The 27818-nt window shown below is 40.7% G+C and overlaps 3 protein-coding genes across 3 annotated transcripts; 1 reads left to right on the forward strand and 2 right to left on the reverse strand.

The window, feature by feature from the left end:
* Positions 1 to 3194: 3194 nt before the first annotated feature.
* AK88_05286 (uncharacterized protein) lies at positions 3195 to 11924 on the forward strand (the record flags this gene model as incomplete). Its single annotated transcript, XM_012482888.1, has 1 exon — positions 3195 to 11924. One exon carries the CDS (start codon positions 3195 to 3197, stop codon positions 11922 to 11924), a length of 8730 nt encoding a protein of 2909 aa, XP_012338311.1.
* Positions 11925 to 13328: 1404 nt separating this feature from the next.
* AK88_05287 (uncharacterized protein) lies at positions 13329 to 20334 on the reverse strand (the record flags this gene model as incomplete). The annotated part of the gene is made up of 11 exons (XM_012482889.1): positions 13329 to 14321; positions 14526 to 15152; positions 15272 to 15383; positions 15600 to 15778; positions 15865 to 17814; positions 17887 to 18574; positions 18690 to 18811; positions 18965 to 19083; positions 19321 to 19391; positions 19527 to 19734; positions 19899 to 20334. 11 exons carry the CDS (start codon positions 20332 to 20334, stop codon positions 13329 to 13331), a joined length of 5505 nt encoding a protein of 1834 aa, XP_012338312.1.
* A 1114-nt stretch (positions 20335 to 21448) lies between these two features.
* Positions 21449 to 26554, reverse strand: AK88_05288 (uncharacterized protein; the record flags this gene model as incomplete). The annotated part of the gene is made up of 3 exons (XM_012482890.1): positions 21449 to 25904; positions 26112 to 26209; positions 26405 to 26554. The coding sequence occupies 3 exons, from the start codon at positions 26552 to 26554 to the stop codon at positions 21449 to 21451; spliced, it is 4704 nt and encodes a 1567-aa protein (XP_012338313.1).
* Positions 26555 to 27818: the final 1264 nt, after the last annotated feature.

The raw sequence follows: 27818 nt of genomic DNA on the forward strand, positions 1-27818 counted from the left end.
TGCGGATGTAGGGCGATTTGCATAAGCGCAAGTACAAATATATAAAAATATGGACGTTCCGCACTTTTCACCTTTTTGCCTCACCCGGGCATACATATATATAGAGAGAAAAAGGTAGAATTTTTATAGGTACTTCTTTTTTTTTTTTTTTTTTTTCCTTCGCCTATTTGTGTATGTATATATAAACGCATGCTCAAAATGCGATGAGAAAAATTGCAGTACACGTATCACATACGGTATATTTTATACGTATAAAATATTCCTGTGCGGTGTCCTGTGAAACATTTCTCGACAGACCTAGAGTTGACACAAAATTAAGCAAGAGAATCATGAGCAAAGGTAAAGGATAAAACGACGTAAAAATAAAAGTAGTGTATAATAATGCTAAGAGCGAACAATTGCTTGCACGTGATGAACGTCCCCAAACACAGCACGTGCTCACAATACAATGGCACATCATGTAAATATTACAGAAAAAAAAAAAAAAAGGAACAAACTTTTATAACCCCCCTCTGAAATGATGTATAAACGATATTTATAAAAATATGACGATCATGTGGGTGACGGTAACACCCTTTTGTGCAGCGGATCATTTTTTTTTTTTTTTTTTTCGCCATGAGGGCAAGAGGTTTGTACCAATGTGCAAATTGCGTACAGGTATAAAAAAATGGTTCCTTTGAACATGATGTGAGAAAATAATTATGCATTTGGTGATTTATATATAAACGCGAAATGTATACATGTATAAATTACATACAAATATAATTTTTCAATTGTATATTTTTATATGTAAAACCCCATGCGTGCTCTTTTTTCCCATGTGCACTGGGCGAAAAAAAAAAAAAAAAAAAAAGTACAAGCATAGGATTTAAAAATATAATTCAAGGCGCACTAATGATGTATGTCCAAAACACGCGCAATATCCGAACTTGCCCCAGTTTGGTGAAAAGAGCACAAAAAAAAAAAAATGCATACAAAATAAATAAGAAAATACAGTGATGGACTTCACCGCATAAGCATAAAACGGACATTTTTATGCATATAATATTGTTATATATATATATATATATGTAATATGTATATATAATAATGCGCATTGCATTGACAAGGTGAGAGAAATATATTTTCTGAATTTAAATATTTGTTCCCACTTTTTTATATTTCCTTTTATATATAAATACCCCCTTTTTTTTCATTTCAGCATATTTTTTAAATTTGCCAATGTATTACATATTTTTGTATTGTATATAAATATAAAAGCGAAAAATAGCACTTTCTAAAAAAAAATCCATTTTTTTATTTCCTAAGCGGAAATTTATAAATAAAACCAAAACGAAATATAAAATAAAACCAAAAACAGAATAAAAATAAAACAAAATAAAAAAATACGAAATTGAAATGAACAAGTTTTACGTACCATATATTGACAAAACTTGAAAATTTTATGTTCACTTTTTTTTTATTACGCGTGAATATAACCTTTTTTTTTTTTTTTTTCTTATCCTTACATGATCATTTTATTGCATGGATATATATATATATAATAAATAATGTATATATATTTGTATACTGCGTAATTTGTGCGCTTGTACTTTTTGCGTTTGCGCCTTCATGCGTGTTTGCTAGCGCTTAAACCATGTTTCTTCTCATGTGAGTATGTTTTGTACGCGTCGCGTTACATTTTAACGTTGCGCTGCGCATATGTTTGTAATACCTTTTAAACATGTGCCCATATACATATATATAAAAACATATTATGCATTTTGTATTTATATACACATTACTACGAGAATGTGCATTTTCCTCTTGGGGTAACCCAAAACACCACATTATTTATGTTTTCATTTAGGGGTTACCCACTCCAGTAAGCAATTTTGTAAAATTAAATGATAAGAAAATGCTTTCTCTTTTTCAACTCCAAAAGTCTTTTTTCACTCAACTGTTAATATTTATGAAATTTTTTTTTTCCCCCTTTTTTTTTTCTTTTTTCTTTTCCCCCTTTTTCGCCCCCGAATGTATGTCTTATTTCAATATTGCATGTTCATACTGTGTATACATTTACGTGCTTGACGAACAAAGCCAAATCGTATAATTGTTCACCCAGCGCGTCACTTCAGTTATATGCACATAATTGTATGTATTAATATATATGTGTCCTCACCTGCCCTGTGCGTTGGTGCGTATATATTTGTGCTGCGAGTGTATAAATGCATTCAACCCCATACACGCGCGTTCTTTTTATGTACGTGTAACAAGGTACAATTTTTATTATACGTGTGCTATATGTTAAAACTCCCCCCCCCCTTTCCTCTCCCTCTCTCCATGCTAAAATTGACCATTGTGTTGTATTAGCGTATCACCGCTTGCATGTCATTTTTTTTTTTTTTTTACTACGCGGAAGAAAAGTGCCTGTGTTTTACAGCCTTTTTTTTTTCCCCCCCCCCCCACCTTTTTTTTTAAATCTTGTGATATACTTTTTTTCTTCCTTCCCCCCTCCTCCCTTGTCCTGTTGTGATATTTGTTTTGGGAAAACGTGAAAAAAAGGCGGACTGGGGGAAAAGCACGAAAAGTGTGAGAAAACTCGTGCGGCTTAACCAGGCGCGGAGTGCCTGTGACATTTGCACAAATTTTTGAATTTTTTTTTTTTTTTTTTTTTTTTTATTCCTCCTCGAGTTTGTAAAACAGAACTCATTTTGTATGCGCACACAAATGTAGTTCTGCCCATTGCGCATATGTTGTATGTGTGACATTTTTTTTTTTTTTATTCATTTTTTGCTGCCCTCCCCCCCTCCCCCCCCCCTCATCGGTGTGTTCAGAGACGTGTTGTACGCGCTGTTAACCTGTTACGTGTGACCGCTTGAACCTGTGTTTCGAATCTGCCAATTGGAAGGGGGTCCACCACACCAACGAATATACATGCGTATGTGCACGCGCGTATATGCACAAGTGTATACATACGTCCGCATACACACATACCGGTGTCGCGCGACCCAAGGGCGAGGTGTTAATGAGCGCATCGTTTTAAATGAGGAGGACGGTCACAGTCTCAAATGCATAAAAATAAATGGATCAAAAATTGATGACAACAAAAACAATTTAAAAACACAACACTACGAAAGCACAAGTAAAGAATTAGCGACCAACCGAGAGAAGAGAAGGGAAGAGACCAGACGAGACGAGAAGAGAACTATACGATGAGTAAACATTTTAACATTTCCAATTACAACTTGGATTTAATTAAATGTTTGCAAAATGATTCAGGAATTTACTTCATATTAGATCCTTCGAAAGCCATCAACGATAAAAAAACTTCTGAAGTATATGATATATTTATTCCTGAACACAGTGATGGTGTTACCTTGCATGTGCAGAAATTACATGAGGAGTACAAATGCATAGGAGTGAGCATAACGAAAAAGGGCATTGACATCAACACTGGCACGCACATCTTTAACGCGAAAATTGCCGACTGGCTGGAGCAGCTTTTTGACTTTAACAAAACATTGTCAAGCGGCAATCAGCCCAGCGGCAATCAGTCGAACGCCAACCAGCCGAGCGGCACTGACGCCGACTTCCACATCAACCGACTCAAACGAGTGGGCAGCAACAACTCCGCCACCGCAGACAGCAACAGCGTCAACACCTCCCCCTCCACAGTCATCAACAATTCCAGCAAAGGCGCGAATGCGGCCATCAGCACCCTGAGCAGCAGCGCGAACGGCAGCAGCGGTGTCGGCGGCGTTGGCCATGTTAGTGGTGTTGGCAACGTGAGACATAATATGTCCTCCCCGGGCATGCACCAGGGACCCATCACCAACCTAGTTAAAAATTCCAACATCAACTTGGACGATTTTGAAAATAGCGACAACTACAATTCCACACTGTGTAATAAGAAAAATAATAAAATGGTAAATCAGTCTACCTGCAATTTAAACCAAAGCAACGGTACAAATAATGCCGTAACGCATATTGTCCCTTCTACAAATTTATCAAATTCTACTCAGTCAAAGGACAATAATACGAACAGTAATAATAATAACGTTCCTTCGACGCATCCTCACATGCAGCAAGTCCAGCACGCTAAGCAAATAAGGCTGAACCAAATGAATGCAACACACTCACACAAATCGCATCTTCTACCGTACCACGGTGGAAATTATGAGGACAAGAATAGTAAATTGTACAACAGCGTTGGAAGTGCGGCTACTAATGGAAGTAGTGTGAATAACAAAAATGTGCTTAATGGAACAGCGGCCAATTTGGGTGCGTCCGGCAACGCGCAAGGGTCGTCCAACCCCAACAGTGAACTGATTAAAAATAACAAGCTGGGGTGCACGAATAGGCAAAAAAATGTGAACCACCATCTGCATAACAGTCACCAGCAGCATAACAACCAGTCCAATCACCCACACGGTGGCGACTCCCTATACAACGCGCAAAATGCACAGCCTTCACAAAATTCGCAACATGCGCAAAATTCGCAGTCCTCGCAGAACGCGCACCCGAACAATAATCACGCATATAATAACCACAAGTCACAACAGCAGTCATACAATGAGAATTTTGGGTACCGGCCAACCCTTTTTAACTTACTTGAAGTTCTTGCAAATCACAATATTACCACTCCAGACCAGCGTGTATGCATAAGGGGGATAGTGACTGATTTTTTAAACAACGAATTACCTCATGGCAAAATATATGCATACATCGGTGCAGTAGTTGGGCACGACATTCTACATGACATTATAAGAAAATTAGAAAAGGATCCAAATCGAAATGTCGTTCCGGATGCTTCTGGGTTGGCAAGGATAGAAGCAGCTTTTGGTTTGAGCAAATCATCATATGATTTTATGAATCACAACTCCAACAGCACAAGTGTTAATAATATTCCTAACGTGCTATTTAACCACAGAAATTTGAATAGTGCTCTTATGAATAATCATATATACTCGAGCATCCTCTCCAATGTAGCTAACAGTAGCATGGTCAATAATAATAATAGCTCTAATGGAGGTGGTGCTGGAGGTGGAAATGTGAACGCAGGCAGTACAGATAGAATGAATATGGATAACGAGAAACTTTTAAGTAATGTTAAAACGCAGGCTGACCTAAACAACCTGCTCAAATATGCCAAGGGAAGTGACAAGTACGCTTTGTCTTGTAACAACATGATGAACATGAATATGAATAAGAAAAAAGGAGGTCACCCCACCATGAATAATTTGTTAAATATGCGTTCAGATGGCGTATTTAACAATGGTAGTATGGCCTCCGTTGGTGGGTTAGGAATGGGTGGTGGAGGGATGAATCAGAAAGGTGGTGGGCTCAGTGCACACGATTATCTGTGCATGTCCAGGAATTTAAACATGCAGTGTAATTCCCTGAACAACAGGGGAACTTCATCGGATGATGAGGAAGAGCTCATGAAGGTTATTAAGAAAAATATTGAAACATACAAAATGAATAATATTAAAAATATGCTTATATCTTCTGTCTTTGGCAGAATCAAGTGGCTTAAAATAATGAACGAATCACCACACTCGTATCTCTACGGACATAGTATTGTTAAGTATGGAAATAAATTGTACATGTTTGGAGGGACAAATAGTAAGCACAAAAAGGTACCATTCAATCATACCCTCACCTTTAGTCTCATTTATTACAATTATAAGTTATTGCCACTGGGCGGAAATTATCCTGAAGAGAGAGATGGGCACACCACACACTTAATCTCTTTGAAGACTGGAATAGCTGTTTTCCTGTTCGGTGGTAGTAATGAGAATACTTATTTTAATGACATTTATACACTTGATATGGAGACGAGAAAATGGAGCCATCGAGTTACAAAAGGAAAAATTCCCTTACCTAGGGATCAACATTGTTCACTTGTATACCCAGCCAAAAGTGAACACGTTCGAGGGGAAAAGACGAATCTAACAGAGGGAGTAATCATTTTTGGAGGCAAATGTCTTTACAATAATAACATTGTTAACCTGAATGACATGTGGATGTTCTTATTTCAAATAAACATGTGGGTCCGAATCAATTACTCCAGTCAAGATTCGCCAATTGGTAGATATGGAATGAATTTCGTTTGGTCTGACACCAATACGTTGTGTTTGTTTGGTGGGGAGTATTTCGATTCGAATAAGAATTGTCGTGAGAGGAAGTTATTGGACGACATGTGGACCTTCCGCCTCAACTCTGCATCCACTTCAAGTGGGGCAGCTACAAATACCCCCTCATCCCCGCCTCTTGTCGGTGTAGGCAGCCTCAGTGCATTAGGTAATGTGGGCAATATTGGAGGCGCTGGCGGAGTGCCGACTAGTGGAGGTCCCTGCAGAAATTTTATATATAATACATCTAGCTCTATAGAAGGTACATTATACAATGCAGTTGACATAATGCACGTGGATTCCTTCAACAATGGAAATGCTCATGCTGGTGGGAACAGTGGCGTTGGGGGTAGTAACAACCATGAAGGACACAACAAGCAGTTTTACCAAAATAATTTGGCCACGAGTCAGTCAATAGATAAAAGCAGCACGTGTGAAAATTTAAACAGCTTAACGAATAATGCCTTGGTGGAAAATGGCCTCCCAAATGCATCTTTCAATTTAAGTGATGATAAAGACTCCTCAGATAATGAAAACGATCAAGTGAATAACATACTTAAGAAAATAAAAATAACAGGAGAATGGAAAAGGGAAATATACGAAGGGAAAATTGGTTGTAGGTCCAACTATAGTAGTATCTTCATAACGCAGAGACATCAGGATTTTAAAAGTGCAGAGCCAAAGACGATAGAAAAGTTAATGCTGCTATGTAGTGGGATAACTTACATGAACAAGGACAATAAGTTGAAAATAGTTTCAAGTGATGAAATTTATGTCTACTTCTTTTCACAAAAGAGGTGGTATGTACTAAGGGGTAAATTATACAATGAAGAATTTATATATAATGCTAGACAGAGACATGTGGGTTGCTTTTTCGAATCAAAAAATGTACTTGGAAGAGCCAATAAAAATCCTGTCCCTTGTATATTCATCCAAGGAGGGTTTAAAAAGAATTCCATTTTTGGAGATGCTTGGTTGTTGTCCCTCACAGGGGATAACCCTCTTAGAATACATGAGTATGATACATCGAGGGAAAAAATATCAACCACACAAATGCCACTCTACTACTTTAGGGATACACATTCCATTAGTCTACTGTATAGTTTCTGTACTCTGCAAAAATGGCTCTTTGGTGCCTTTGCCAATTTGGTGGATAATTGTGTACATGCTTTAAATCCGGCTGAAAATGTTTTTATAAAATATGAATTGACCCCAGAGCATGACGGGATGTTGTCCATTCAGGATGATGGAGAGGGGCTGGACTTCAATGCCATGAATAGAATTCTCCGCCTGTATGGAAACTACCGTAACTACGATAATAACAGCTTGTCCAATGAAACTGATGTGGGCACAAGTGTGAAGAAGCATAACTTACCCAATACCCATTTTGTGAATAGCAGCCGATTTGACGACTCAGATGAGGAGAGCGGTGTGGATGATAGTGGTAGGAATAATAAGTCTAATGCAGAGGCCACATCAGGAGGGGATGCCGCTCATAATGCAACCGCCGAAGGAGCCCAGCAGGGTGAACTCACAGGACAGAATAGTAGTAACCCAACTGGGGAAGAAGGGCAAACGATGACAAACGACCCTGTAGCATCCCCTGAAGTGGGTAACAACAACCAAAAGAGGAAGAAAAAATGCCCCTTCAATGCTCATTATTATTATAAAAATTATGACCAGGAATATTTTTACAATGAAAATGCAAATGGAATATTTGATATAAAATATGGCGTAGGGTTCAAAATGTCATTTGCAAGAATCTCCTCCAGTTGTGCTATCATGTCTAGGACCATAAATACAATTGGTATCGGATTACTCTCCTTAGAATTAATGAATCACTGTGACGCCAAGGAGTTAGCCACACCCCTCTGCATGTGGAAGTTACCAAATAAAGAATTAATAAACAGAAATATTGCAAACAAGTCTGAACATAGGCACCATCAAAAGCTCCTCATGTCCTACACACCATTTAATAGCCCTAGCTTATTAGCAGAACAAATTAATATCCTGGGCACGTATAGTGGTACGAGGTTATTGTATTGGGACTTTAGAGACGACATGGACTTTATTGTATTTTCTCCTGCAAATAATAATATTTACCTGAGCAGCTCTCCCCTGAGCATTGATGAAATTAAATGTAGTAAAAAGAAAAGAGGAGCTGCTAGCGGGGCCACGAATGGTATGAAAAATGGAATGGACGCTTCAAGAAAAATGCACTGCATTGAGGATATTAAACTGAGCAACAGGGAAGAGGTTAAGCGAAAGGCTTGTTCTGATCCACAGGACGAGGAAACGGAAAAATGTAAAAGGAGCAAAGTTGATCATGGTGGTGCGAGTCGATTGCATGGTGGTAGTAATAATGGGGGAACGACTACAGATGGGGATAAGGAGGAGCAGCAGAAGGAGGACATGGAAGGAAACAACGGACACGACGACGACAACCACGATGATACTGTCGCTCATGGTGGTGAAACGGGTGATGGTGCTGATGAGTATACGGACACACATAACACTACTAAGGATGGTAGCCAAAACGAGGTGAACGAAAAGTGCCTCAAGGTTGAGGGTTCAAATGGTGCGCTGTCCCCTGCAGAACGAGCAGCAGATGCCAATGCGTGCGCCAACGCGTGTGCGAATAGTGGACAGAACCAAACGGAGGAAGCCAAAGGAGGAGCAAAAACGTCGACGCCCCCAAAGAGCAATAAAGGTAGTGGTAGTAGTAGGTATTATGAAAATGAGGAATTTCAGCGCAGCAATGATGTTTTAAAAAAAATGAATTTGTTCGAATACAACTCCCATTTGAATCCTTCCATTTCAAAAGAAAAGTACAATGTTAGTCCTATTTTCCCCCTGTGGGATCACCCCAAGGATAGCATTGATTATTGCTTATCGACTTATTTGTATTGGCTATACCTAAGGAGAAGTACTAATATTTTTCTTCAAAACACTTTACTCATACCAACTTGTATGAGGAAAGACGAGCACAATGCGAGCGGTGCAGCAGGAGATGGTGCAGGGACGTCTTCCACTGGTAACAATAAGGGCAAGAAGGGTAAGAGGGGAAGGAAATTCAAAAAGGGAGCTACAAAGAATGGGAAGAGTGGTGCAGATGTGGAGAAGAAGGAAAAGGCTGAGGACGGAAATGCACCTGTTGGAGTGAAGGAAGAGTTGAACCATGAAGTGAATAAGGCAGGGGAAGGTGAGGACCCACACGTTGATAAAAACGGAGATGAGAATACCAACCAGGGTAACAACATGAACGATTTGAACAACGATGGAATTTCCAGTGAGAAAGTACACGTAAAGAACGAAATGCACGGTGAAGCGCCTGGTACTAATAGTAGTAGTAGTAGTATTAACAAAGACAGTGTGGAAAATTTGGAAGTCCCTGGGGCAACTGAAGCAAGTAGTAATGGTGATATAAACGGATGTAAAGGGAACACTGGTGGGAAGGGTTCAAACGAAGGAGATGAAGCCGCCCCCTCTAATCATGCTGGTGCACATGCCATGGAGAGCAACCTTGAGGCTAGTGCAAAGGAAGCCGAAACGAATGAAGAAGAGGAGGATGATAGCGAAGTGGATGAAAACGGGTTCACAAAATTGCAAAAGAAAAAGCTAGAAGAAGCTTTAGAGTATGGAATAACGCAGGAAGTGAAAAAGAGAAAACATGTGCATAGGAACGACACCGATGATAGCGCACAGGAGGACGACTACAATGAGGACGGTGAGGAGGAGGATGATGAGGAAGAGGACGATGACGATGACGAAGAGCAGGAAGAGGAAGAGGGAAAGGAGGAAGGCAACAAAAACGCTAACGCAACGGAGAATGCGAACAATGTAGAAAAAGCCCAACAGGGAGAAGAGGCAAATGGGGCAAACGGCACGGAGGCTAATCTCGGCGAGGCGACTGCAACGGGGGAAACCGTCGGTGACGCGGAAAATCAGGAAAAGGCACAAGAAACGAATGACGCTCTGATGAGCGGCTCAGCCGTTGGAAACAACCCAGACGGAACACAAAATGAAGAACAAGACCCCGCCTCCCCCAAAACGACACTCCTAAAAGAAGGAGGAAAAAGAATGAAAAAGACAAAAAATAAAAGAGAAAAAAGTGAAATGGGAGTAGGAAGAAGAAGAGGAAATATGCATTTAATGAATTATCGTAATAATAATGCGAAACATGAAGAAAATGAAAAAGCAAGAAAAGAAAATTATGTAAATGTATATATGGAGACACTAAAAATAAAAGATGAGTATTATATAAATAATACCCATAAGTATACTCTGTACAATTTCTTAAGGAGGAAACTTTACCGGATGGTTGAATTTCATTATCTCTTCACTCCCTCCGATTATGAATATGGGTCCTTCATCATGATGGGTTTCCTAAACGACAACACGAGTAGCTGCATCGAGGTTAATAGAATTTGTGAAGCAGGAATTTTACTCTATTACAAGAACCGACTAATAAAACGGTTAGATGCACCCTTCATAGATACTGCTTATAATCTTTCCCTTTCGAAATACCCTCCAAACCCATCATTATACGAAGGAAATTTATACAAGTATGCCCTCACGGTCATTGTGAATGTTCCTAATTGGCTTAAACCTTCCATCAGCAAACAAGAATTTGTTCATGAAAATAATTATGCTTTCCTCCTCTTTAAGAAAAAACTCGTCAGTCTAATTAAATATTACCTCTGCATCTGTGAGGACACAGACAAATTAACCAAGTGGAGAGAATCGCGAGACCTTAAGTTAAAAAGGTACTTGGAAAATAGGCAGTATAACAACAGACCCCCCAAAAATGACTCCGACAATGAGTACGAAAAGGCCTATAAAATAATGTACGCTGATAAGGGGAAGAGCAGAAATGACCAAGAGGACGGGGTCATGACTCATAAGGAAGAGGAAGCACAAAGGAGGGACCGCGCAGCGGGACATGTAATCAAATGTGGTGATAACAGAACCCATGAGGGAAAGAGAAGGAGGGAAGCGACTAATGGCACAGAAGTGGGAGATGCGGCAAATGCGATGAATGACGGAGCAAATGCGGCAGATTCATCCACAGGAAATAACCTCCACGATAGTTGTGCTAATTTGAAACAGGAAGAAGAGGAAGAGGAGGAGGAAGAAGAAGAAGAAGAACACGCAGAGAATGACATGCCAGCTGAGGAGGAAGAAGCGGCAGAGGACGATGAGGAGGAGGAAGCGGAAGAAGGGGAAGGAAGCAACGAGCAATATGCACATAGAGCCAAAAAGGAAACGAAGCAGAAAACGCTAAATGATGAGGATGAAGAGGAAGAAGAGGAAGAGGAGGCAGAAGAGGGCGAAGATGATGAAGAGTATGTACCGGAGGAAGATGATGAGCACAGAGACCCCGATGCGGACGAGGACAACGAAGAGGAGGAGGACCAAAATGATAATAACCAGTACGATGAAGAGGATGAAACAAAGGCGAGAAAAAAGCAAAAACTGAGTCATGACGAAGACGATGAGGAGGAAGAGGACGCAAATGACGAGGAGGAGGAGGAAGATGATGAAGAGGTGAATGAAGAAGTAGATGAGGAGGAGGGCCAAAAGGATGAGGAAGTAGTTGAAGAGGAGGAGGAAGAAGAAGAAGTCGAGGAGGAAGAGGAAAAGGATGAAGATGAAGAAGAGTACGACCCGGAAGAGGACGATGAAGAGCATAACGAAATGGTTAAGGTTGTAGATGACGAGGATGAGGAGAAAGAAAACCTCGTCAACTGCCACGATGACGGAAACGAAATGGATGAAGACAATTACGAGGACGACTGGAGCAGCTGAAAGGGAGAGAAGATTTCACTGTCACTCTCCTCCTTACCCCACGTTGAGCAAAACGGGCAAGAAAAATATATATATATATATGTCGAGGCAGTTTCCGGCATAACATTTAGTCACATCAAATGGAGAAAAAAAGGATCGTCCTGAAATGTTTGTGAAATTGCCTTTTAGCTGGTCGGCCAGGTGGACATCATACAAATGGGAAACCTCTTCCCCTCCTCTAGACACACTGCTTGGGCAAAACAGATATTTTTTTACACGCCGCAAAAAAAAGTATGGGGCACTGATATGAAGTTGAAAAATTGTTCATACGTATAACACATCGTGAGGGAACCTCTTCCTGTTAGGATCTAATTTTACTCTTTATCGTTGGCACAACATCGGCACGTATTCTCACTTTAATTGGGTCTTCCCCCCGGAGGATACTTCCCGCCCGAAAGAGGCAGACATGAATGGCCCCCATGGGGAAAAAACGCCCACCAACAATGTATCAACGTGCAAACCTCCAACGCGTTACAACCACACGGTCGTCCGATCACACATGAAGCGGTGCGTGCGTTGCACCTTTTAACCCTACGAGACGGATGCGTCCCCTGTCTTATTGGAATCCTTTTGGGAGCTCTCATTTTTTTTTTTTTTTTTCCTCTTAGAAGAGAAGCCAAGTAGCACAGTTCGTCCGACACATGTGCTTTCACACAATTACGCATTTATTTCCAACCTATAATACCTTATATTGCTGCGGGGCAGTGAAATTAGGGTTGCCAGCGTATAAACCTTTGCAGGAACAAAAACAAAACACCATGTATGGGGCATGAGTATATAGGGGTGGAGTAAAGAGAGGCGAATGCCACAACCCAACTCCACCTCTCCCCAGTCCATGGAAAAAAAAAAGGAAAAAAAAAAAAAAATGTGCCCACATAGCGGCGCAACTTAAATATTTGTTAATTCATTTTAATTAGCCTTTTCCTTGTCGCACCAATGTAACACCATCACCTTGTCATTTTTATGTTATGTTTTAAAAAAGCCACTGTTTTGTATTTTTGAAAAAAAAATTACAGTTGTGAAAAAGCAGCGACTGTACGTGTGGTGTATTATATTTATGTTATGCACCACACGATTATGGTGAACATGCCATTTTTTTTTTTTACCATCTTTTAAACTTCTTCACCTTTTTATATTTTTTTTTTTTTTTTTTCTTCCCTTATCAATCGAATGAACTTTTATTTCTTAATGTTTTTACAAAATTATAATTAAAAAAAAAAAAAAAAAATGAAAAATGGACAAGTTGGACGGGTGTTATTTTGTTACTAAGCTAGGGGGGTAAACTACGCCAAGGGAAAAAAGGTGCCCACGACGTGCAGAAAACATTTGCGTACATTTTTTTTTTTTTTTTTGCAAACTGTGTTGCTATGGTGCCCTCCCCTTGAGCACCTGAATGTACTGATTAATTTTCTCCAGCAGGAGAGTGTTTTCTTTACGGACGTCATTCAGTTGAGCATTCTTTCGACCGAGTTCCTTATGAAGCAAATTCATATATCTGTTATTTTCCATTTCCGTGTTTTTAATTTCCTGTATAATTCCTTTTTTTTTTTTTTCTTGATATTTTTTTTCCAAATCATTAAAGTCGAAAATTAAATCATGTTTTTTCAATTTATTTTTTAGGGCATTTTTCTTATCGTTCATATTTTTATATAGCTTATTATTAACATGTTCCAATTCTGCATTTTCCCTTTTTAACGTTGTGTAAACTTTGTTCAGTTCTTCCTTCCTGCACATGAGTTTTTCCATTTTTTGCATGATGTCTCTGTACTGGTCTCTGCTGATGATGGCACAATTGCTGGTCAAATTTAAACGGTACTTTTTTTTGTCATACACATAATCTATATTTCTTAGTTTGGAAATTTTTACAAGAATGTAAAATTTGACTTGAGAAATATTTTTCTTTTTGTCTTCTTCAATAATTTTCATTTCTTCATTTAACATGTGGATTTCCTTCTCGATGTTTTTTTTTTTGGTCAATAATTTTCTTTGTTCATTTTTTTTATATTCTATATTTTTTTTTATGTTACTTATTCCGTTCAAAATGGAAATATTTTCTTTTTTTATTTTATCTATTTGATCTGTTTTGTTTAATCCATTTTTTTTCAGACACTCCACATGGTCCACCTGATCATTCTCCTGTGTTTGGCTGAGTTCAGCACATTCCTTTGCTGCAGTTTCATCATCATCATGTTCTTCCTCTTCTGCGTCTTGTGGCGCCCCCCCCTTGGAGTATCCTCCGTCACTTTCGTCCGATGCCTCGTCCTGATTTTTACGCAGCCCCTTTATCAGCGTCCTGTAGCAAAGGCTGTCTTCCCCCATCAGTTCTTTCAGCCTTTGGAGGTTCTTATCCTTTTGTTCCTGCGCAAAAGCCGTGCAAAAGAAAAAAAAAAAAAAAAAGCGGTATAATATAAAAGGGCACACGTAACAAAGCTGTTTGAGTCATATATTTTTTCTTGTTTTACACTACCATGTGTGCGACGTAATCGCTGTGTCTTATATATGGAGACAAAAAAAAAACATTTCTGCACGATCACATGGGCATGCATTTTTGTGCCCACTCACATTGTGACAATCCATGTCGTAGACCAACATTTGCATGTCCTGAATATATGTATTCATCTGATTATCCAGGATGCTCAATTCTTTTGTAAATATTTTTCTTTGCTTCCTTAACTTGACCTCCCTCTTTCGCAGCTCCATTAATATGCTATTTTTTTCGTCGATAGCCACAATTTTGAGGGAAATAAATTTTATTATACGAATGGCTTCTATCTTTTTCATATGCAGCAGCTTTAATTCTTGTGCAAATTTTGTTCTCATTTTTTCCAAGCGTCTTTCTATCTTCTCTTTGTTGTAATGTTTGTTTTTCGCTTCAAAGCAGGTCCGGTCAAAATTGATACTTTTTATTTTCTTCACGGTTGTTCCTTTCTTCTTCTTGAAAATAAACTTCCCAAGGTGGTCCAGCACGGAACTTGGTCCCTTCTCTGACCCGTCCGGCGTGCTCACTTGCTTGGAATGGGAAGAGGTACACATCTCGTGGGAGGAGGCTTCCATCTGAGCAGAGGCGGGACAAGCGCCTTCCTCCTGGGGATCAACTCCTTCACCTTTCGCCGCTCTACCGCATGGCTCCTCCTCCTTCTGCAGGGCCTCCCTCAAAAAAAGTACTTCATCGTGCATCTGCGCCATTCGCTGGGGTGGCAGAAAAGAAGGGGAGGGGCACTGTGTTGGGGGGTGGTCAAACGTGATAATGCAAAAATGGAAGCCGCGCAAAAAAAAAAAAGACACAACACATTGCGCCCACGCGGTACCTCCTCCATCTGCGACATGACCGCACGGAAGTCCTCGTTGAACATCTCCTTGATGAAGTTAATTTGGTGAAGCAGCTTCCTCTTGTCGTCTTCGTACTCCCGAATTATCTCGCTGAGCGTTGAGAGAAAAAAATAATAAATAAAAATATAAAGTACCTATCTGGGGGGGGGGGAGCTACATATTAGAGGAAAAATGCTGCACATATGTGTGTCGTGGGAAAGAAACAAACGCCTTCTCCTTTGTAAATGTGAAGACGAGAGGAGCGACGAGGCGGACGTCCCTTTTCCCGTGTACCACCTCGCATGGTCGCTCGTGTCCACGCCCTACGTTATGCTACATATCCGCCTGGGGGGCCTCGGGGGCGAAGTAGACTTCTCCATCTGGTCCACCTGAGCAAGTACATGCTCGTACATTTTAATAATTTTTTTCTTGTGACATATTTCTTCAATTTTTTCTTCATTGTTAACAACCTTAAGCTTTTGATTTTTCTGTCTGGTATCGTTAAACTGATGGAGGGACTGATTGACCTGTTCCATAAGTTGGACTTTATTTTTAATTCTCCTTGTGCTAATTTTTTTTTTTTTTTTTTTACAAATTCGTTCAGGCGCTGATTTTTCAAGTACATTTTTATGCACGTGATGGTTAGTGGCGTTTTGTCCCCATCCAGTGGGTGAGAAGTTAGAGAGTGTGTTGAAAATTTCAATCGCTCATACGTCCGCATAAGATACCGAATTCTTTCATCATATTGTCTTTGGTTGTACACAAAGACTTGTTCATATTCTTTTATTTTGTGTTTGAGATTTTTGTATATCCTTTTGGACATGTCTACATCGATGAGAAATTTTTTTTTTTTAAAAAATTTCATATATTTTTTTTTTAATTTGTTAATTTTCATGTTCATATTTTTTTTATGTAAAAGTGCCCTCTTTACATTTTCTTCATTTTCCTTTGCTTCTTTCATTTCTCGTAAACTGTAGAGAATGTCTTCATCTTGGACCACGTCATTTGTGTTAAATATATTAATCATGTTACGTTGATCATAATTTAAAATAAGATTTATTTTTTTTTTCTGCTGTTCCATTTTGTCCTTTTCCTCTTCCTCCGCTTTAGTGTTATTTTGAATGAAGTTCCAAATGTCCATGATATCATTACGTTCAGCGTGTCCCCTACCATCTTCACGATTGTCTGTTATTGTCTGCTCCCCCGTTGTGATGGTGTCATTGTTGCGCCCGGATAATTCCCCCTCCGGTCGTTGCTCATTTTTGCAAAGCTGCATGAGGAACGCTACATCAGAGTGTATATTTTCCAACGTGAAAGGAATAATATTTTTTTTTTTTTTTTTTTTTTTCACAAATTGTTCAACAATGTAGTCATGAATTTCTTCAATTAAAAATTGGTATAACGAGTCCATGTTTACGTGTGGCATTTCTGAACAAGCGGACTTTTCCATTTGTGTATCTCTTCCGAAGCGTTGTACCCACCGATGCGCACTCACATGATATCTCTTTAACACATTAAACAGGTGCACGAAGAAAAAATGAATGTCCAATTTTATATAATTATTTCCAAGACTAACAAAAATGTATTGTCTTTTATTTTCCCCTTCATTTACATAAATGTTCCGGACCTTTTCATACAAAGGAATGTTCACTTGATAATATAAAAAAAAATATTTTGTGGAAAAGATAAAAATGGTATTGTGATTTGTTAAGCAGAAGAGAAGGTGGTTTGCTTCATTCACTGTCATGCTAACTATGGATACCCTTTCAGGGAAAATTTTGCGGCTAATTTTGTACACCACAGTTGGGCGCAAAATGGTCTTTCTTCGACCGCTGTCCATTCTGTATCTTCCACTGCTTCTTCCATTAAGGTGTAAGAAAAAAATGCAATTATTTTTTATCCCCTCAGTTGTTAACACAAACCCATTATCATTCATTTTGGCTATACAAGAAATATTCATTTCGAGACTTTTCCCTGTGTTTAATTTATTTTTTTTATTTTTTTTTTCTTCCTCTGCGTTTTCTTTTTCTTCTTCCTTCCTTTTGTCTCTCTCCAAATTTATGCTCAAACACGTGGGATATTTTTTTCGTCTTTTTTCCAATTTGTTCATCACGGATTCACTAAATAGCGTCTCCACATATTTTTGTAAATTCTTCCTCTTCTTATTAAACATGCACATTTGCATGGAGTTTTGTTTTTCCTCCGTCTCTTCCTCTGAGTTTCTAGTGAGGCTCATTTTATTTCTGTAGAAGTTCATTTTGTCGTACTCCCCTTCCGATATGTCGCTGGCCGAGCTGTTGAGTGGGGACTCTTCTCGCTCGCTGTCGCTGCATTCGGTCGTGTGGCTGCTTGTTCTGTCCAGCACGGCACTGCTGCCTCCGCTTCTCCTCCCGCTGGGGTTGTACAGGCGGGCCTCCTCCTCCGTGGAGTTGAACTGCACCTCGAGGATTTCATACTCGACATGCAGGTCGTACGGGTTGTCCGCGGTGGGCGGGGTTAGAGGCGAGGCTAGCGGCGAGGCTAGCGGCGACTGCGCACATTGCTGCGACGTGTGTAGTGACGTGTGTAGCGATGTACATGGCGACGCGCGTGGCGCCAAGCGCTCCGCGCAAACCCGGAAGAGCAGGTTGTGCGCCCCCAAGACGTAAAACGAGCGAGTGGAGGGCAAATAGAAAGAGCCCCTCAACTCCGCTTCACAAATCTTCAAATATCCCAGTGGCTTAAACACATTCTCCTCTTTGCACAAAAAAAAAACGTACTCTTCCTCCTGCGCAATGACACATATGTATTGGCAATTTTCACTTTCCTCAATGTGAATAATTGAATTGTTGCTCGTCTTTACACATGTCACAACGTCAACAAAGAGGTGTTTCATTTTAACTATGTATATAACCCCATTATTAAAGCCAATGCAGAAAAAGAAAAAATCATTTTCGCTGTACAGGTATTTTACACAGGTAATGAAGTCTCTAAATTTATGAAGACAATAATTTCGTTCTACTTTTTTTTCATCCAGTTGGTAATTAAAAATTTTCCCATTGTAGCTAAAGCTGAAGATATGATTTTTCCACGAGAAAATATTTTTTATTTTGCTATTATGTGTGTAAAAAAATGTGCTTAGATCATTGTAGTTATTTTTTTTTGAAGAATATATGGCACAGTTTTTTTTGTCAATTAGGAGGAAAAACTTTTCATGAGGAATTATTTTGCTTATGTTGATTTGAACACACATGTCTTTTTCCAGTTTCATGATCAGTTCTTTCTCTGTGGGAAGTTTCGCTGGGTTGAATTGGCAGGCCCATCTGTGTAGCGGTGGTAAATGGGAGTCGTGTGTGTAATGCTCCTCATGCGGGTGAATGGGCGTCGCGTGTGTAATGCTCCTCATGCGGATGACACTTCTAACGAGGGTCAACTTACAATTTGAGCGAGTCCCCGTCCTTGGTAGTGATGTACCCATCGTAGTAATGTACGTAGCAAATGTTCTTGTGGAAGTGAACATCTCCTTTTTCATTTTTGATTGTCCATTTTTCCACGAGGTCCTGTAATGATGTGCATAAGAAAAATGGCATCTCCTCGGGATCACCTCTTTATTTCTACTTATGAGTCGGCGCTGCATTCACTTCACACGGTCAAGTTACTCTCCATGCGGGGGGAGAGTTGAATAATAACACGTACACCATGTAAGGGCTAACCTTTAGTAGGATGAGTCTTCCGTCGGACGCCCCGATCAGAATGTTCCTCTCGCAAAACCCAAAGCAGTTCACGTGCAACGTTGGGTCAACCTCCAGATTCTTCTCTTTCATTTTAAGACCTATAAAAAGGGGGGGGGGGGGAAAAAAAAAAAAACTGCTTGCCTGACCACCTGAACAGGCCAGGTGATGAAAAAAAAAAAAAAGGACAGGGGGGGGGGGGAAAAAAAAAAAAAAATGGGGGGGATGCTGGAGGGGCGGCATGGAAAAAGACATGATGAGACGAAGCCGCGTGTTGACGTTTGTGTACCACAATGGGAGGAATATTCCCCCGAGGTAGGCAGAAGTGAAACACCCACCCGTGTAAGTCTGCTCCAAGTTCCACAAATACAGCTTCCTTTTCCTCAAAATTAAAAAAAAATCGTAGTACCTACAAGAGGGGAAAATTATATAAAAAAGGGGTAACAAAAGTGCGTTATTTCTTCTCCCCTTCGAATGTGTGATGGTGTGTTAGCCCATGTGTTGCCTCTCAATGTTGTTCACTTTTACAAAACGGGTTCATTACTGTGCAATGTTACAATATTCCAGATGCAGGTACATGTTTAAAATAAAAGTTTTTTTTTCTGAATCCAGAACCTTTAGAACCCGTTTATTCGTTATCAACACCAAGTAGTTATTTTCCTTCTGAACAAAAATTTTTTCGTAAAAGTCGTGATCATTTAATTTTATTTCTTCTTTCAGGATTTGTCTTTCCGTGCAATATATTTGTATGCCTGCATGTTGGAGTGGGACATGATGCGCAATTTGTAAAAAGACATGGACATGTTCGATCACATTAGTGCCTGCTGGTGTTGGGGGAAGCACGGTCCAGTGTGTCTGTCTTGTGGCACTCTCCTTGAAACACCTCACTGTGTGCCGTGTCATCACTCTTATTTACATGAACAGCGGGCGGATCCATACAGGACCACTATGAGGGAGTCCCCATGCAGAAACGAGCAAGTGATGACGTAATCATTCTTCGTAAAAAGGGTTTTCAACGATTTTATTACAGGGTTGTAAATGTTAATTACGTTGTGCAGAAAAAATACAATGTTATAATTTTTGAGGAGATATATATCGACATTCAAATTAACTCCATAGAGGTGTTTTTCTCGTATCAAATTGTATGGGATGTGTTCTTCATTGCATAGGTGTGCTTCGTCACATTTGTTCGTTTGGTCCTCCCCTGCGTAGCCCTCCCCATCAGCACACGTGCTCAAATGAATAGTGTTCAAATTTGGGGTCTCGTCATTTCGGCTAATGGTGTTGAAAATGTTTCTTCTGAATTTACAAAAGACAGAGATTTTTTTGGAGAACAGATCGCAGGTCGTCATTTTTGGGGGTCTATTTACTCATGGCTTATACGATGCTGCACACTGTTCGTACGGCGTTTGTACTTGAATGCAAGGGGGTGGGACGTAGGCCCAGTCACATCAGATTAGTTTACACTCGCACATCACAGAATGTGTTAATCATTCCCCCTTTTGAAGCCCTTCGTACACGCTGTGCATTTTGTTTTTTTACAAATGGGAAAAGAAAACATGTTGATTCATTTTGTGACAGTCATATGGCGATTCCACTTTTAATTGAAAAGGACAGTACGCACAAGAAAAAACCCCGATGTAGAAATGCGCAGACGCTTGTGCACACATGAAACAAGGAATTTTTTTTTTTTTTTTTTCCTCCGCGCAAGCGCACAACATGGGTCAATTTTTTTTCAATGTAACTCGGAATGGGGAAACTACCACATGGGGTTGAGTTGGGCTAATAAACTGTACAAGACATTACATTCCTACCACGTGGAAAGAGTATTTTAAAAGCTGCGCTTTTCCCGTACTATTTCTACTCAGTTGAAATATCGCGCGCACACATGACTCGTATGTACGCGCGGAGGGAGGGACGCTGGTTAGGCCCAAAATGGCGCTGCGCTGCGCTGCACTGTTGGGGACGGGAGAGGCAAGACACAAATTGGCATAAAAACAATTTGATATATTAAAGCTAATTATTTTTAAATAAGTTTTATTAAAAAAAGGGGGTAATGTGAAAAGAGAACAGAGAGAGAAAAAAAATGCACAAGTAGAGGACGGAAGAAAAGTAGCGAAAAAGGTAATAAAATGTGGAAAAAAAAAAAAAAAAAAAAAAAAAAAAAATTCCTTGTTCATGCGGTAAGGATAATCGAACAGGGGGGGGGGGGGAAATATGTATAAAACAAAAGATTACGTCTTCACCACCGACGTGAGATGAAACGGAGGAATGTGTGCTTCCTCTCAGGCAGTTTTCTTCGTTCCTTTCTACAAGTTGGGGGTTGTCCCGTATACAATGCTCTGATGGGTAATTTGTCAAGTAGGAGATTACGCCCCCCCTTGTCTGGAAAAAAAAAAAAAACACACCAAAATATGCCCCTCGTTCGCCCCTTTTTTTTTTTTTTTGCGCGATGACTGAGGACCCCTACTTGAGGTTCCACACCTCGATGTCCATGATGTGGAAGTCTCGACCGGCGGAGATGAGGGGCGGGGAGAAGAAGGACTCAGATGAGTGGGTCTTTCCAACCTTGAAGTCCTTGTCAATAAACAAAGCAATGTCGTTTCCGCCAATGTAAATTCCATCGCGTATAAGTACGAGAGTGTTATTTTTGCCTGACCACTTATAAAATTTAAAATGTGTGTTAAAGGTACAGAGAAAAGCAGAACTCTTGTCGGAACAGTTAACAAAATTGAGGTCTCTGGTGAGGGAAAAGGGACAAAAAAAACCCATCAAATCATAATCGAATGTTTTTAAAATAAGTATCATGGGTTTCCTTTTATTCTTTTCTGTTCTTTCCACCAACACATGGAAGCTGTACCCATCCTTCTTCGAACAATAAGTTAAACAAGGATCTAACGACCTCAAATTGCTCGGAATCCTCTCCCATATATTTTGCCAATGTAAAGAATTTATTAACCTAGAATTATCGTTCAATCTGGGTCTATAAAAAGTTTTCATTTTAACATTCATCAGGTAGGGCGAAGGACATTTCGTGGAAAACTTCAGTTGCTTCTCTTTGCTCTTTAATTTAAACCGATACGCAATTTGTGTCAATTCATTAATTGTTAAGTAGGGATGCATACAAATGTGGTATAGTATATTTTCCACTTGTTCAATATTTGTACATTTTAATAAATCAGTTTCAAAAAATTTTAACAAGGCTAGACAGTAAAGACATAAGGTCTTCTGTCCTTCAAATATATATATACCGTAAATCCTCAGTACAAAATCGAATGGAAGCATACGTGAAAAACCATCCTGGATGCACCTTGCTGTCCATGCTGCTAAATCAAAATTCAACTTCCTCAAATAATGGTAACACTTGGGCAAAAATTGAATAAAGGAATTTAAAATATATTTTACGTACTTTACAAAATCCTTTCTTTTATATATAAAGAATGGCAACTCCTTGTTCTTAATAGTGTCAATTCCTTTTTTAATTAAACAATGCATAATGCAATACACGACGGACGCCTTGAAGTAGATAAGAAGTATAATGCACAGATTTGGGATGATGGGTGCGAACTCGATGTCATTTCCAAAATTGTTATTTATAGCCCATAGAAGCTTCTTAATTTCGTGCTTTCCGTTGTCGTTCAGCAGAGCCGTCAGCTCCGTAGCGTCGTCTAAATTGTACACGTTGGGCGGGTACGCCCCTCCCCCGGCGCCGCGGACACGACTTCCCCCAAGGTTATTATTTCCAGCATTAGCGGCGTTCGCACCGCTGGCACCCCCATTTTCATAAAACTTGCTGTACAGCTCTTTCTCCAATTTGGGATTGTCCTTACTGTCATACTCCACGGAAGCGTACTTCTTTTCCATTTTGTTCGTCTCCCTGTCGTGCATTTGCTTCTCCCGCGAGGCGTCCTTCCCGCTAGGCTGTCCTTTCATTTCCGTCTTACCCACATTCTTCTCCTTATAAACTGACCCCTTTCTGGGGTCTCCATTCGCCGCGTCGGCCTTGTCCACGGATTCATACTTGAAGTTGATCTTTTTCTGCCTCTTCTTTTGTTCACCAGCACTCGCGTTGCCTTCACTCCGTTCGCTGTCTCCCCTGTCGCTATCGCCCCTATCGCTGGCACTCACGTCGCTTTGGCCGCTGTCACTCCCTTGGCTCTTTTCCTCGTTGAGCGGGTGGCTCGCTGGGAGATGGAAATTTTCCAAGTCGTCCACATCCGCCTCATCCGTCACTGTCCCCATTTCTGCCTGTGGGGTTCCTCCTCCAAATTTCGTCGCTCTTTCAAAAGACAAACCAAACGGAGGACTCATTTTTGCAATTCTAGAGAAGAAGCTTTTCTTATTATTGTCTTCCTTCTTTCCTACCCCCCCAGCATGCCTCTCCTGATGATCCTTCTTTTCATGTTTGCTGATAATAATTTGGTAATTTTTCTTCCTACTTGTACCCACCGTTTCGTTGCGTCCAGGGGAATTACTCTTGTCGTGCCGACCGCTCCTCTCCGACACCCCATACCCCCTAACAGAAGTAAAAGTGTTATAATGGGTCACCATCCCCGTGTTGTTCCTGTTGGAGGAAAAACTAGCCCCCTCATGATCTCCATTACTGGTATGCCCTTTCTCTTCTCTCGTCCTATACTCATCCTCCTGCTCCGTGCCGTCACCGTATACATTGCCTGCATCGAACGTGTTCCTTTTCCTTGCACCTTGGCTACGCTGGTATTCCTCGCTCCTACACACATTCGCAAATTTGATCATGTCCCCCCCCTCTGAATCTTTGGATTTTTTTTTTTTATAAAAAATATTTTTCAATTTTCCAAACAGGGACCTCTTCTCTCCATCGTCGTTGTTCCTCTCAGAGTCGACCCCATGATGGGTGACATATTTTCCGTGCGCATGGAATGAGTCGGTTCTCTTATTCTGCACATCTTCGTTATTAAACTCGCTCAATTTCACAATGGATTCGCCGTCGTCCCCCTCTTCTTCTCCATCGTTCCCTTGCCGCTGCCTCAACCGGGGGTCGTAAACGTGGTCCTCCCTTTTCCCTTGCATCAGCCCACCATCGGAGGAGGTACTTTCTGCTTGAAGGTAGGTCCGTGCGGACTCCCCGCTTCCGCTGTTGGGACTCTCTGCGCGCTCCTCCACGGGTGCGTAATTTGATTGCATCTTATCACTCTGCCCGTCATGCCGCTCACCATTATGTGCGTCCTTTTTGGAAGATGACCACCCGCCCATGCGGAGCTCATCCCGTGGCAAATCTTTCTTTTTCTTCTTCTTCGTGCTGGTCTTAATGGAGGAGCCACTATCCTCCACGCTCACTTTATTCCAGTGCGGAATTAAGCTTTTCTTTTCCTTGTCCTTGCTCAGGCTTTTCTTAAGCAAAGAAGAAATGTGGTCAGACAGCTTCCTTTCAGTTTTTTGATTCGCCCTGTTCACACTAAAAGCTTTTTTTAAAAAATTTCTTGTGCCGTTATAACTGGCATATTTTTTTAAACGATACATGGGGCTACTTTCTCCAGCCGCTATTCCACAAGCCTTCTCATCCCCGTCTCCACTTACACCACTCGCACCACTTGCACCATGTGCGCCATTTACAAACGAATCATCCGAGTTGTGACCCCCCGTGTGGTTCAAATTTGCGTCGTGCTGCGCCTTGTCTTTGGCATTAAGGTGACTTCCTTCCTTGTCTGCTTTTTTCTTTCTGGTTGTTCGTAAGTATAATTTTGCTTTATTCATTTTTTCCGCCTGCTTTTTACTTATAATGTATTGCTCCGTCATGTAGCACTGGATGTCTAGGTACTTGTTCGACTCACGCAACTCCTTGTTCGTGGACCCCAAATGGTCCTGTGCCTTGTCGCTAACACCACCACGGTGACCACAACCGTCTGTAGCACTAACTCGACAGGAGTGACGCCCCGGAATCTTCTCACAGTTCCTTCTTCCGTTCAGGTAGTCCTCTGCCTCGCCCTGCTCGTAGTACTCTTGTCCTCCTGTGTCGACATCCGGCCCATCATTCGTATCATCTAGTCCATTACTCGTATCATCTGGTGCATTGTGGAAAATAATTATATCGTCTTTGATGAGGATATTTTTTTCACATTCACTACAGTTGGACACTTTATAACTGGACTCGTTATGGATTCTGTCTCCATTGGTAGCTAAGCATTCGACATTTTTCCCTCCTCCTTCCTTTACGTTTTGCTTCCCCTCCGTCGGCTTCTTCATCGCACCTACATGGCCAGTGTGTACATGCACACCGCCACCACTGCCCAACTTAACGAAGCCGCCCTTTTTCAAATTATCACTAATAGCGTTACATTCTCCCTTTTCCGTGTCGTCTTTTTCTGGAGTCGTCTTCTCCCCCTTACTCTTATAAAACCGACTTGACAAATTTTTAAAAATGAAATTGCTCGTATAGGGCAGGACCGAATCAGATGCAACCCTAAGGTAGTTATCGATTTTCTTATTCTTTAATAATTTATTTTTCACATTTTCAATATAAAAAAATTTTTTTTTTTTTTTTTTATTTGTGAACCCAAAATTTGGGGTACTCAATGTTTTGGGTTCTATCCAAAAATTATGTTCAGGCAATAAATACTGATCTTTTTTTTTTTCGTTTTCATTTGGAAGATTAAATAAAAGTTGTAAAATGTTACTGGTAGAATCATTAATGTTAAAATTATCATAGTCTTCATTATTTTCAATTTCTAATTCTTCTATTTTAGTCTGCACACACATAATGTCTTCCTGCAGCCCCAGGATTCCTCCACAGAATGTTGGGCAATCGTTGAACAGAATGGACGGGATTTTATCTCCAAACGTGTTGTATATAGTGGTTTCGTAAAAGTGAGGGAAGTTTATAACAAAGTAGTTTACGTCGTTGGACCGCACCCATATCAGGTGTTTCAGCGAGTCCGACACGCCTCTGCAGGGGGGGGACAAGTGAGGGGGCGTAATGACGCGGAGTGGTACACATGTTGCAGTGGTACGCTACGTGTGCTACATTGGTGGAGTAAACTCGAGACTTATTGGTGGGACACTCTCGCTCCGGTCTCACGAAACGCATTGGCCGCTTGCACACACACTGGCTGCTAGCCCGCGCTCTCCTCAACCGCGTGACACTCGTTCGAACCTCCTCAGAAGGTGCTTCACCTCCTTGTCCATCACATTCGAGTCCGCGTTCAGGACCAGACTCAGGGACCTCTCATTCCAGTGACTGTGCTCATCTTTCTAATGGGGACAAAAAAAAAAAAAAATGATAAATGCGCAGGGGTAAACACATATGTGCATGTCTCGGCAGGGCAGCTAAAACGCTCCTGTCATTAGGAAGGCCTGCTTCTTGGCCCTATGTGAAAGGGACACTTGTGTGGCGGTGCAGGTCTTGCCCTGTCGCACTGCAAAACAGATGCCACCATCGCAACTCACATCCGTGTTAGGATTTCTCCATTTTTCATACACCTCCAAGTTCAAATAAATGTTGTTGTAAATGTGGTTTTTGTTTATCAGATGATTGTATTTATTTTTCTGCGCCTGAAATATCTCGTCCGTTTTCGTTCCCCTGTATATTTTTTTCATTTTATGAAATTTTATTTCTACATTTTTTTATCGGTGTGTATGGTTCTGGCACAGGAAGGGGCGTCAACGGGTGTACACATAGTTGTGTGCAGGGGGAGAGACGTCGGGGGGGGGGGGGGTTTGGCCGTCACCAAGTCAGAACAGAGGGACACCAATATGTGGAATATAAACCAACGGTGCGCCGCTACACCCCAGGGGAAACGCGAAAACAAAAAAAGTGGGGTCTCAAAAAAAAAATAATAAAAAAAAGTGACTTGGTATCTTTTTTAAAATGCACAACGGACTGTGTGTGCAAATGGACATGGCGACGAGGGGGGGTGGGTGGCACGCTCATACACACATGGAGGGTGTGTGTTTGTTATGTAAACTTGCAGGGACGTATACGCTTTTATAGGAAAGATGCCGAGTCATCCATACAGTGTCGCGTCATACGCACAGGCGCCGAGTCATACACTCGAGTGCCGCCTCCTTGCTCGTCCGTACGAGGATGTACATGCATACGCGCAGGGACATATCCGCACATTGGTGGAACGGGGGGGGGGAAAAAACTTCATATATGTGTAAATAAAACACTACAATAAAAAAAAAAAAAAAAAAAGTTTACAATTTCATAAACATTTAAACTGAGATAAGACAATATAAAGGGGGAGGTGGGGGAGGTGGGGGAGGTGGGGGAGGTGGGGGAGGTGGGGAAGGAAGAAAGTTTGTAAAATCATAAATACAGGGGGGAGAGCACGCTCTCACATGCAAAGAGTGTGTTCCTATAGGTATATGTGCGTATAAACACACGCATATGAACTGGGACATATGAACAGGAACGTATTAACAGAGACGTATTAACAGGAACGTATGAACACGCACGTATGAAGAACACGCTTATGTGTACACGCGCATGTGCGTCGTGTGTACGGACGTGTTTTAAAAATTAAGGCGACGCGCCCAGGTGATCTTTTACGGGGAATGCTTTTATACGCATGGAGCGGTACATTTCACGCCCACGAGGGGAGATGACGAGGTAAGGACGGAGTACAAAAAAAAAGTAACGCAAATGTGCGTTTTAACGAAAGGTAAACATAAAGGGGGGGGAAAAAAAAAAAAAAAAAAAGTGTAAGGAAAAGATAACGTATGGGATAAGGGGAAAATATGATGAAACGGGGAAATAAAAAAAATATATAAATGGTAAATGTAAGAAGTTGAAATAAAAAAGAAAAAAAAAAAAAAAACACAAAAACGCCTAAAAAAAAAAAAAAAAAAAAAAAAAAAT

The sequence above is a fragment of the Plasmodium fragile genome, assembly GCF_000956335.1.
Source record: "Plasmodium fragile strain nilgiri unplaced genomic scaffold supercont1.112, whole genome shotgun sequence".
Classification (NCBI taxonomy): Eukaryota; Apicomplexa; class Aconoidasida; order Haemosporida; family Plasmodiidae; genus Plasmodium; species Plasmodium fragile.